The sequence below is a fragment of the Sparus aurata genome, chromosome 11 (assembly GCF_900880675.1).
Source record: "Sparus aurata chromosome 11, fSpaAur1.1, whole genome shotgun sequence".
In the NCBI taxonomy this organism is placed as follows: Eukaryota; Metazoa; Chordata; class Actinopteri; order Spariformes; family Sparidae; genus Sparus; species Sparus aurata.
Genome location: NC_044197.1, coordinates 32,570,904 through 32,583,027, shown reverse-complemented (window position 1 = coordinate 32,583,027; position 12,124 = coordinate 32,570,904). Strand labels below are relative to the sequence as shown.

At 39.2% G+C, this 12,124-nt stretch overlaps 1 protein-coding gene across 17 annotated transcripts in view; it reads left to right on the top strand.

Moving 5' to 3' along the window:
* Positions 1–12,124, top strand: part of LOC115591711 (receptor-type tyrosine-protein phosphatase F-like) — a 309,359-nt gene that overhangs the window by 51,233 nt on the left and 246,002 nt on the right. For all 17 annotated transcript variants that reach the window (XR_003985993.1, XR_003985994.1, XR_003985995.1 and 14 more), the window contains exons 4-5: positions 3,029–3,170; positions 6,311–6,499. Coding sequence is in view for 13 of the 17 variants with exons in the window: in XM_030433937.1 (XP_030289797.1) it covers positions 3,029–3,170; positions 6,311–6,499 (331 nt within the window). In the remaining 4 variants the exon portion in view is untranslated. The remainder of the gene's footprint in view (positions 1–3,028; positions 3,171–6,310; positions 6,500–12,124) is intronic.

Below are 12,124 nucleotides of genomic sequence, written 5' to 3'. Positions count from 1 at the left end.
TTAAATGCACTACCATTTCGATTAGCTCATAACAGCTCTCGCTATTTAGGTATTAATATTTCTTACTCCCCCCCCCCCCCCCTCATTACATACAAATAATTTACAAAGTTGGTTTTGGAAGTTAGGTCTGATTTGATCTCAAAATTTATTTGGGCTGGTAAGAACCCAAGAGCACTTCGAATAACACTCCAAAGAAGCAAATCAGAAGGGGGCATTGCACTGCCTAACTTATTATTTCATTATTTGGCTGCCAATCTTCAAAAAATCCACGCCTGGTATAATTCTCCCAACTTAGACTGGTGTATAATGGAATATGCTTCTTGTCATCCCTCTTCTCCGGCGGCTCTGGTCTGTGCCCCTCTTGCTTCTCGTTATCCTAGTTATATTAAAAACCCAATCGTACTTTCCTCTTTGAAAATTTGGAAACAATTCAGGCAAAATTTCAAACTAATCATTTCTTTCCCCCCTTCCAATGCAGACACAACTTTCACTTTGTGGAGAGAGAGAGGTCTGATTCGCTTTTCAGATTTATATTTAGAGGGCCTATTTGCCTCATTTAATGATCTCCGTGTTAAATTTAATTTACCTCAATCTCATATGTTTCGATACCTCCAAGTGCAGAATTATGATCGTACACACTTCATTCCTTTCCCTCAATCTCCAGCGGGATCTCTTATCACTGGGATACTCTCCCTTCCAATAACTCGTAGTAAAATCTCAGTATTATTTGACCTCATATCGTCTTTGAATATGTCCTCCCTTGTGAGGCTCAGGGATAGTTGGGAAAGGGAGCTTGGCTTTGATTTGACTGATAGGTGGTGGAAAGAGGCACTGATCAGGGTCAATTCTACATCTTCTTGCGCTTGTCTTAGTTTAATCCAATTAAAGGTTCTTCACAAAATTCATTTAACAAAAAACAGACTGAGTAAGCTATTTCCAGGCACAAATTATATTTGCGATAGATGTGGATTATCCCCAGCAGACCATGTTCATACCCAGAGGAAAATTTCACTGCTCAAAACTTGCTCCTTTATGGCTATGGAGCCGTAAAGGAGCTCAATGAGAGTTCTCATTTCAGTCTCGTTGTAGTCTTTTTTGGTCTCAAACATTTCTCATTTGTTTCTCCTAAAATTCCTTAGGAGCAATAGGTGAGACTTGAGACTTTACCGCTTAAACCTTGCTCCTTTCCAGCACTGGGGAGACATTCTGAAACTTCATTGAGAGCTTAAGGAGATCGCCTTTGAAACTTACAGGGAGCCCAAGTTGAGATTTTCTGCACCTGTTTCTCAGGAGAAACAATTGAGAAACAGGAGAAATCAGCCACAACCTCACTTTGGTCTCACATAGATCTCATATTTGTCTAGGAGAAATGAATGAGACACTACTGAGATCTCTTTTCCAATTTTCGTTTCCTCTGGGTATGTTTTATTCTTGTCCCAAACTAGCCAATTTCTGGTTTTGCTTTTTTTTTTAAATCATTAAACAATGCCCTCAAATCAGGTTAGAACCCTGCCTACTGATCTCCATCTTTGGGGTACCTCGTACCCCAACTAGTCTCACTAAGAAAAACTCTGAAATGGTGGCTTTTGCCTCTCTCATAGCCCGCAGACGTATTATATTACATTGGAAAAGCCCAAACGCTCCTCCCACTACCTCCTGGTTCAGTGATTTAATGCTTTTGCCTGTCTTTGGAAAAAGTTTAATATTCCTTAAGAGGTTCTCTCATCACATATGTAAACACCCTCACCTCTCTGGACTCCAACTGAATCAATTTGATGCATACAATTTCTTTTTATTTGATCAAGTTTTTAGTGAGAACGCTGGGCCTCCTTTATTTATGTATCTATTACTTATTATTATTATTATTTTTAACTTTTCTTTTTCACCTCCCTTTAAATTATACTATATTTTCTTTTCTTTTTCTTTTCTTCTTTTATGTATGAACTGATTTATCTACACCTACTAATTAATTATTTTTATATCTTTTTTTACTTATTTGTTTATTATTATCATTATTATTCTTTATCTCTCCCTCTTTGTTCTTGAGAGATGTTCTTTTTCTGGTTCTTTGTTCTTATGTACCAAAACGAAACAAAAAAGGCTGGAAAACTGCTTTGGAATAACTGTATATATTGTGTGGATGCTTGTGAAATGCTGGTCTCCAATAAAAAAAAAAAAAATAATAAAATAAAAGTTTACCAGAATCTTTCGTGTGTGATGACCAAGACAGGTTTCAGTGATGGTAAATCCAAAGAACCTATAACTGTTCACCTTCACTGATGTAGACAGGGGTGTGTGTCTTTGCCTCCTTTTTTTTCTGAAATCAACAATATTTTCAATAGTTTGAAGTAGGTTTCTGCTGTTGTAAGGACTATGGATAAATGTGCAACGTAAAGGGTAAAGAGACTGAAAGTGCAACAATTATTTTCATTATCCATTATTCTGTTGATTACTTTTTTACTGACCAGATTGATTGTTTGGTGCATAATGCCTCTGGAAACAGTGAAAATTGTCCATGCCAAGTTTCCAGTCCACAAGGTGACATCCACATGTTCTTTAATATTTCATCTTTGAAACCGAGCTCAGAAAAAAATTGTAACTCACTTGAATTAGGTAACCTTGCACCTGTTGTTCTTGTCAAATTTCATAATCTGGTACAGTAAATGCGGGCAACAGCTTAATTGTAACAACTGTCCAAACTTTTCAAATACAGCCATCAGAGGCCTTAAGCTTCAATCTATGATTAATGCTGTGGAAAGGTCGATGTTTGGTTAGATTTAGGCACAAAAACTACTTCATCAAGCTAGGAATGACTCTCAATATATCAACTGTTCACGTGTGTGCAGCACTGCTGCATGGCAGTAGCTCTTGCTTTTCATTTTTTGCTTTCAGCAAAGGGAAAGCTCTGTCAACGTTAAGGTAAACACTATTGTGTAATATGGATCTGTAAATCAAAGGAGCAAAACAGATGTTGAATGAATATGTTACAAATGATTTGTTTAATCCTCCTCTGCTGTTGTCTGGCCAGGTGATTGAGTTTGATGACAGTTCGGGCTCTGTGCTACGTATCCAGCCTTTGAGGACCCACCGCGACGAAGCCATATATGAATGCACAGCAACCAACAGTGTGGGAGTGATCAACAGCAGTGCAAAGCTCACTATCTTAGAGGGTAAGACCTGACTGCCCATCTACCTCACTCCCTGTCTCACTAAGCCTATTATTTTAAATTTGTACTCAATTATACACAGTTAAAGCTGTTGCTAATATGGAGTAATGATGTACGACTATAGTAGAGTTTTGGACTTATATGTCATCCTGCATCCAGCAGCAGAGCTCCACTAAGAAATAGAATAGCTTGAGTGTGTAGTCGAGGGAGAGAAAGAGAGAGAGAGTGATGGTGGCTTTACTCAGAGCAGATTTTGGCAGCAAGGGAAAGTTTAGCAGTGATGTTGTAAGGAGTGATCTAGCATCCATCCATTGTCAGAAAGATAGTTAGAAAGTTTGGTTTATTTTCTTTAGCATTGTTCCTGATGCTAGTGCTGGAGAGTTCTAGTTGGAATAAGAGAGAATTGCAATCTTCCAAAGTCGCCAGTTGATGACTGGTTGATGACTTTGGTTTCCATTGACCATTGTTATATCATTTTGTTTTCTATGAATTATATAGTGTACATCAGTTAAGATTATCAACTTGAGTAATTTGTTCATCGAGATCATAATAGAAGTGCCCTCTTTTTTTCTGAGCAGTTTACTTTGATAGGTTAAGGAACAAAAAATACTTGGTTAGATTAATGCACAAAAACTACCCCCCGAAATGGGTCAGTTTAGCACCAAAACTACTTGGTTAGGTTTAGGAAAATAGAATGCTTTTGGTGAAAATAAACGCGTTTGTAACATAACTTACATGATGTAAGTGATGCATGTTATGTAAGTATCTTAATGTTACATACGTTAACTGGGTGATAGCAAAAGAAAGAAAATAGTTAGATAAAATTTTCATTGCAGGGGGGAGAACAGGTAATGTCCAGGGTGAGTGGGGTCCTTAACAATACAGCTGGCTTTCTTTTGTGTGTCAGCCAGTGTAAATGACGGATGGAATAAGTTGAACAAACTTTGTCACAAAAATGAATTCATGAAGTTTGGTTCGATTATGAATTTATTATAGGTCTTCTGAAAATGAGACCAAATCTGCTGGGTCAAAAATATACATACAGTGTTTCCAATATTTGGTTAAATATCTTTTCACCATTTTTACTTTGATTAAGCGTTCAACTCAACTTTGGGGAACATCATTCCAAAATCTTAATTCTATTTAGCCATTCCTTTACAACTTTTGATGTGTGTTTGGGATCATTGTCCTGTTAGAACACCTAACTGGGTGGGGGAAATAAGCAAATAACAAAGGCAAACACTGTGGCAAGAGGATTAAATATTGCTTGTCGAAAACTGGCAATGAAATTATAGTTTTGTAGTGCGAGTACAGACCGACAGATAATCTTAATAAATCCTGACCTTTGAGACTCTGATGGCCTAATGCTAGTCAAAAGAGGAGATGTGGACCCTATAAATGTACTTATCAAATACATTTGATTTACTTTAGCTGTAAATCACAATCCCATTGCCTCAGTGGGCTTTACAATCTGAACTGTGAATGACATCCTCTGTCCCTCGATTCAAGTGAGGAAAAAAACAAAAAAATAAAAGTTTACTCATTTCATAGGCAGAATATCTGATACAAGGAAATTATATCCAATATGTGTGAAAAGCGTGGATCAGGAGCACACACAACAGAGCAGGCCAAGGCAGTGCCTTCACGTCACCATGGTGGGGTGGAGACCTTTCACCAATTATTTACCAGGCCATATTGCCATTTACTAGCTCTTATTACAGTTACCAGCTTAGATTCTTACCAGCACATTTTAGTATCAGAGATTAAAACCTGTTAATTTGTAAACAACTTTAAACCAAAAAGTAGTTCCTGCAAGAGACATAATCTGAAGTGCTGTGCCGAGCTTAAATATATTTTGACATACATTCTCTACAATAATTTTTTTAAGCAAGTCGCATATTATGTTTACAGCATACACCACCACCTCATTTTAAGATTGCATTTAGAAGAAAATAAACTGTTAAATTCTTCTAAATGAAAATTATCTTTTTTGATCATTTGTTACTATCTTATTATTTTTTATTTCACAATAACACAATATATTGCATCTGTTGGGTGGTATTGCCTTATATTAAAGCTGTAGTGTGTAACTATTTTTTGGTTGGTTATTTGCTAAAATTGTCATTATGATCTGATAGTAGAATAAGATACAGGTCAGCTGTGTAAAAATCCACGGTCTGTGGCTCCACCCAATGGCCCTAATTTGATTTGCAAGTATCTACCGCCTAAATACGACCAATCAGAGCCAAGGAGACTGTCTGAGAAGTGTCAATCACTCTCCTGCATACACTGCTGGCAGGCGCAGTGCCTGCCCTTGCCTGGTCAGACACTTTTATGCCTAAACAATGGCGGAGAATAGACAACAACAACAGAGCCGAAAAATGCCCATGTCAAGGAGAATAAGTAAGAAGACTGACAAAGAAAAGCAGTGTAAAAACAAAGAATTGGACGGAGCTAGATAGAGAGAAAACAAGGATAATATCCGAGCATTATTTTAGAGGTGGCTGAAGCTGCAGGATTTGTAAGGACTCTAGAGTGATGCAGAGTTAGCTGCTTTTCTGCTGGACCATTAAGGACCCCTGCTTTGAAAAAAGTAGACAGAAAACTTTGTGTTTATGGCTACTGGTTAGCAAAAGTGTCTTTCAAGTGACCGGGCAGTTATAACGTTAGTTTGTGTTCAGGACGCTCTGAAGTGTTTGAATTGGTTTAGAGAAATAACGTTACACATGCTTAAGAAAGGCAGTGTGGTGATGATGATTACCTGGTAACTTCGTCGACATGAAGAATATTGTTTGTTACTCCGTATACAGTGATCGGCATGAGGCAGTCGTCATTGTAATTTAGTTGTATTGGTCAGAAATAGAACAATCAGGGCTTATGTTGTTGTCGTTATTTTGAATGCGCCGTCTTGGTTATCTGGCGTCCTGTTACCGTGGTTACAAGCCTGCTCGTGCACAGCAGGCTTCTCTGTGGGGAGGGGCTTTGAAGGCAGGGGTGCAGTGCAGCAGAGAGGAAGAAGAACTGACCTGAGAGCTGTATCATTCAAATCTTCTGGCTAAGTCCACTTTTTTTCTCAAAATTCCAGACTGCCGCTTTAATCTTTACTGTCACTGTAATGTTTGTTGTCTCTGTCTTCATCACAGAGGACCAGATCCCTCATGGTTTCCCCACCATAGACATGGGGCCCCAATTGAAGGTTGTAGAGAAAACGCGTACTGCTACCATGCTATGTGCAGCCAGCGGCAATCCTGACCCACAGATCTACTGGTTCAAAGACTTCCTACCTGTTGACATCAGCAGCAGCAATGGGCGCATAAAACAGCTGCGTTCAGGTAAAGTACTCATTTCACCAATTTCATCCATGGGTCTCTGCTCTGCACACTGTGGTACATGTCACTTGGAGCTTGACATAAAGTGCAGTTAACTGCACTATTAGGGTGCTACACAATGCCTATAAAAAGTATTCACCCACATGGACATTTTCTCTTTTATTGCTTTTGTAAATGGAATCATGGTCAATACACAAAAATATACAAAATAAAAAAATGTTCAAAGGAAAACAACTCTTTAATGTCAAAGTGAAAACCAATTTCTTAAAAGTAATATCAATTAATAGAAATGTAAATAATTAAATTAATGCAAAATATAAAAAAAGTGATTGCATAAATATTCACCCCCTTTAAAGTACTGACCGTATTCAACAGAGGTCCACCCAATTAGTGCCACTTGTCTCACAATTAATAAAATGGTGATCACCTGTGTGCAGTGAATGTATCTCAAGCGATTGTAGTGTAAAGGAACCAGTATCTGAAGGTTTAGTCACAGGTTAATCAGTGTTCCTGACTACAATCACACAATGAAGACAAAATAACACTCCAAGCAACTCTGTGAAAAGGTAATGAAAAAGTATAAGTCAGCGGAGGGATGTAAAACATTTCCAAGTCATTTATCATCCCCTGCAGCTCAGTTAAATCCATCATTAAAAAAAAATGGAAGGAATATGGCACATATGTAAATTAGAGATGCACCGATCGATCGGCAACCGATCGCAATCGGCCGATAATGCCCCTATCGGTTTTGATCTGAGTTCTCAAAATAGATCACATCAGGCCGATCAGATGACGTTTAAGTATAAAGACAGTACATTAACTGCATGCCGGGAAGGAATTTCATGGCCGCCGTTGCCCCGCACTTTGGCCTTGATGCCCCGTGAAAAAAAACCTCATCGTACGGCCACAGTGGCCTCTGTGCCCCTGGCCCGGTCAGCGTAGCGAGCTTGCCTTGAATTACAGCCACCTGAGTGCACAGTAGTCACTCACAGTAACTTCAGTGAGTCCACGGTTCGCGCAGGTGGAGTCTCATCATCACGATGATCTCACGTGAAAACCTCTCAAACAGCAGCAGCGTCTCAAAACAGAAGAACGAAACTTACAGCACAGGTGCGAAAGCGAGCTCAGCCGGTTTTGACATGATACGTAACTGACTTATGTGGTAGGATTTAGTCCGGTAAAGTTGGAAATATATTCACAGATTCGAACTTCCCGGATCAATAACTCATAAGTGAAACCTTGTTAAAACACAAACGACGGCTCTTTCCTACCGTAGTAAGGAAGACAACGAGCTACAACCGTATTTTCATCAAAACGAGCGTCTGGACATTAACTCTGGTCTGTATGGTCAGCCGGCTGTGAGACGAGGGTGCAGGGACCGTCTACAAAGTGCGACACTGAAAAGAGAAACTACAAAAAATTCAATAACTTCCCTATTATTCAGAGTGTAGTGTCACCAAAATCATTCCACACATCAGTGGTCTCCTGCTGTTATTCTACATTTTTTTGTTTGGAAAAAATGTGCTTTGCCATAATTTTGGGGAATTTCTATTGGGAGAAATATTCAATAACACTAATATTCAGTGTGGTGTCACAAAAATCACCTCACCCTAACCCTACTTAACAAAAACTACTTTCTAATGTAACTTTAACTTGATTTTGGTATAAAAAAATGTTTTAATACACAATCCATGTCTTACTATAAATTAGGATGTTATGGTATCAGTTTGAAAGGTAAATCAACACATTTTACCCAGTGGCCTTTGTGCCCTGTCATGTGGCCTTGGTGCCCCTGAAAAAAAGAAGTGAAGGCCAAATGGACTTGCCCCTAAAATGACAAAATTCCCACCCTGACTGCATGCATTCCCACGAGTAAGCTACAGTTACTCTATGTAAGCTGAGTCCAAGTTGTCTCTAAGAGTCTCTAGAGTGTGAAATATTGCACATTGCCTCAGCCTGCAATAAAACGGTGGTCAATTCATGATACTTTCTCATCTCCTAATTTTTATACTTAATAATACAATGTCAATGTTGTGTAAGAAGAATCATTAATTAAATATATGAAAGTTACACAAGACAACAATATAGAAAAATTTATGGATTTGACGCTGTGATCGGTGATCGGCAATATCGGGATCGGCAGATACTGCTTTCGGTGATCGGTGATCGGCCCCAAAAATCCTGATCGGTGCATCTCTAATGTAAATCTGCCAAGAGCAGATTCTCTTCACAAACTGAGTAACTGTGCAAGAAGGCGACTCATGAGAGAGGCCACCAAGACACCTATCACTACTTTTAGAAGCTTTAGCAGCTGAGATGGGAGAGACTCAGCATACAACAACTGTTGCCCCAGTCTTTCACTAGTCAAAGGTTTACGGGAGAGTGGTAAAGAGAAAGCCACTGTTGGAGAAAGCTAGAGTTCACCCAAGGTCATGTGGGAGTCTCTCGTGTCAGCTGGAACAAGGTAATTTGGTCAGAAAATAAAACACACAAATAACTTATGACGGAAATAAATGTTTCTTACCTTGAGCAGGAAATCATAGATTTCTGTAATTTCCTGAAAGGAACCTATGTATGCAAGGTACAAACCATTTAACCATAAGGAATAAAAAGAACAGAAACATACCATGGGGTGACATAGGAAGACACAGGCAAGAGGCTCACGTAAATCACACAGGAGGGACTGAAAAAGACATCAGGGAGCACACAGACTGTATACACACAAGAGCTGATGAACAAACAAGCAAAGGTGAAAACATGGGCGGGAAATTCATACATAGAGGAGAAATGAAAAGCAGCATATGACACATGAGGGAAAAACTTCTGAGAAAAATAAGAGAACCACAAACTGAAACAAAACCTTTTGGAAAGGCAGGACTTTATAAGATATAGTATTGACATTCTCAATACTGCAGTAACTGAACTGAACTGTTGTATTAGCCAAATGGACAAGGTATACCATTTCTCCAGCAGCACTTTAGGCTGCACTGATTCAAACTGAGTGGCGCTGATTTGCTTTCCATCATCAGTTTTACTGTGTTGAGTTGAGCTGTGTCTGTGAGTTAAACCTCAGAGAAAGATGTTTATAAAAATCTGTGCACTCAGCTCTCTTAAGTAGCTCCTAGCTGAATCTCTTTAGTTTCTCCTTTCTGTTTGTACTTTCAGACATCTGCTGTGGTTTACTGTTTTGTTGTGTTCTTTCAGAAGTCGTGTTGAGTTAGAAAACATTTCCTGTAATGCTGCTTCATAATAAAAGCTTTTAAAATACTGAATAACAGGGGGCTGTTATTGTGAAGAAATCATAGGAAATCACTGTTTGCAGCAATTATTCAATAGTACAGTGGGGATCGGGACAAGTGCATCACTGCTGTAAGACACACCTTCAAGCAGGTAGCCAACTTGTGTTGCAAATCCCTGCAGCAACGGGCCGAGTCAAAATGAGTAGATCTAGGCTGGCAGATGTAAAGGAAATACGCCAGAGATAGATTACTTTTCAAGTCGGGGACAGTTCACGCTCCACGTGGAAGGACAGTTTTGTTTTATGGCCTTTTACCATTAGATTTCGTAAATCTATTGTTTTCAGATATGTGAAAAAGTATTTCCAATTTGCCGTCGCAGTTTGGTTTGGTTTGGTTTAGAAAATAAAACGACTTGATTAGATTTAGGATTCAAACTATTAGGTTTAGGTAATAAAAACATGATCACTACATCATTAGGGTTATTTTCACAGATTTGACAAAGCTCCTATTGCTACAAAAGAAGTGAAATTGTTTTCACACAGCTAGCAGTACCCCATGGTCACTTGCAAGTTGCTGTTATCTTCTCTACCAAAATATGAAGACTTCCAATCCATTACTACATCTTTTCTGGATGGACACTATGGAATAAAAACCTATCAATCCAGATTTTGTGAAAAAATAATAAAATCCTATTATTTTTCACAATAATAACCCAAAATCTGCCATGACACTCATGGACTTAGTGGTAGGACAGCTGTGGGTGAAGTCATGGCAGGTCTCAGGATTGACCAGTTCGGCCCTCTGAAAGCTGCTGATGTCTCCTTCATCAGATCCCTGGGGCCACACAGCTTCCAGGGCTCCCCTTCTCACCTCCTATCTGACTCTTCTTTGTGTTCCTGCCAGCTCAACAGTGGCTTGGTTTACTATCCAGAGTGTTGCATCTGCATATTAACCATCCCTCTCTCTACTACTTGCTGCATATGATCTCAAAGGCTCAAATGGTGCCAGTTACTAATGATGTCTTACACCAGGCACCAAGCATAAAGGGGGAAAGGCTTCTACTGTGTTTTTAAAATGAGGATTACTAGGGTTGAAGGTTACAAGCTAAAATTGTAATCATTTTTACAACACAAGGGTTAAAAAAAAGAAACTAGGTTTTAGTCCTTTGTGCTACATTTATGGAAAAAAAATCTATTTTCTAAAATGGAGTGTTGATGATGAATGGATTATTTTATCAGCCTGGGGAATTAAACTGAATTATAGTCGACTCTAGTGCAGTGGTTCCCAACCTTTTTTCCTTGAAGCCCCCCTGCCTGTGTCAAAGACAAGCCAGGCCCCCCCCAACCCAGACCTGCATACACTAAAAGAATAAGTGATTACTTACAAACTTTTATTTGCAAAAATAAACAACAGTTGTAGGTTTTTGCTCTTATTCTCCTTGTTTTACAATGTATATAGATACATTTCTTCCTTTTTTGTGTCATTAGGTGTATTACACACAAACACACAAACACAGTTTACCTACCTACCTGCCTACCTCATAGGGGTGTTGGTGATTAAATAGCTTAATGAATTTAAATGTGGACCAAAAATACGTTCAATTTGGATTATACAGACTTTTGATTATCCAGTTGGGTGTGTTATTGGGATTTTATACATGTGCACAGATATAATTTTGGTAACCTCACAACCTCAGAGCAGACAAAGTTGCGATCTCTGGCGCCCCCCTAGGGGGGGGCCCGGACCCCAGGTTGGGAACCACTGGAAGGCAGCAGATATTTCTGTATATTTTTGCAGATGGCAGCAGGGTGAACAGACCATGGCTGGGGTGGGTGTTGTCTTTAAGTATCCGTTTAGCTACGTGCAGACATCTCACTTCACCAATATGATTAGCCGTTTCTATACTGGGCAGTAAGCCACCAATTGGCCGTCGTTTCTGTGGCTAGGTCTGTGGATTCAGACAGAAGGCGGTAAATTGGGGACATTCGGAGGGTACACTTATTTCCATCTCCATTGCTATGTAAATCCATGACGTCGATGTGCCGGTTGAGCAGTAGATTGTTCTCTATGCACAGTTCTGCAAGATTGTTGATTTTTTCTAATAGAAATTGAAAACTGTTTTTAATGCAGCCCTTATAACAATAGAGTTTTCTTGAAGTCGGGGGGTGCAGTTAAGGGGTCACAGTCTGAACAAGAGGGGGCTGAGTACTAATGTAGAGGAAGTGTGACAGCCAATCCATACTCACTGTGGTCTGTTTGTGATGAAGTCCAATATCCAGTCACAATATGTTGTAATTCTGGTTATCAATGGAGTTGGTTAGGTAAGTGTATTGTCTATTCTGTATTCCTTTTTCAAAATGATATAAGAGCCCGAGCAGGTTTCCAACTG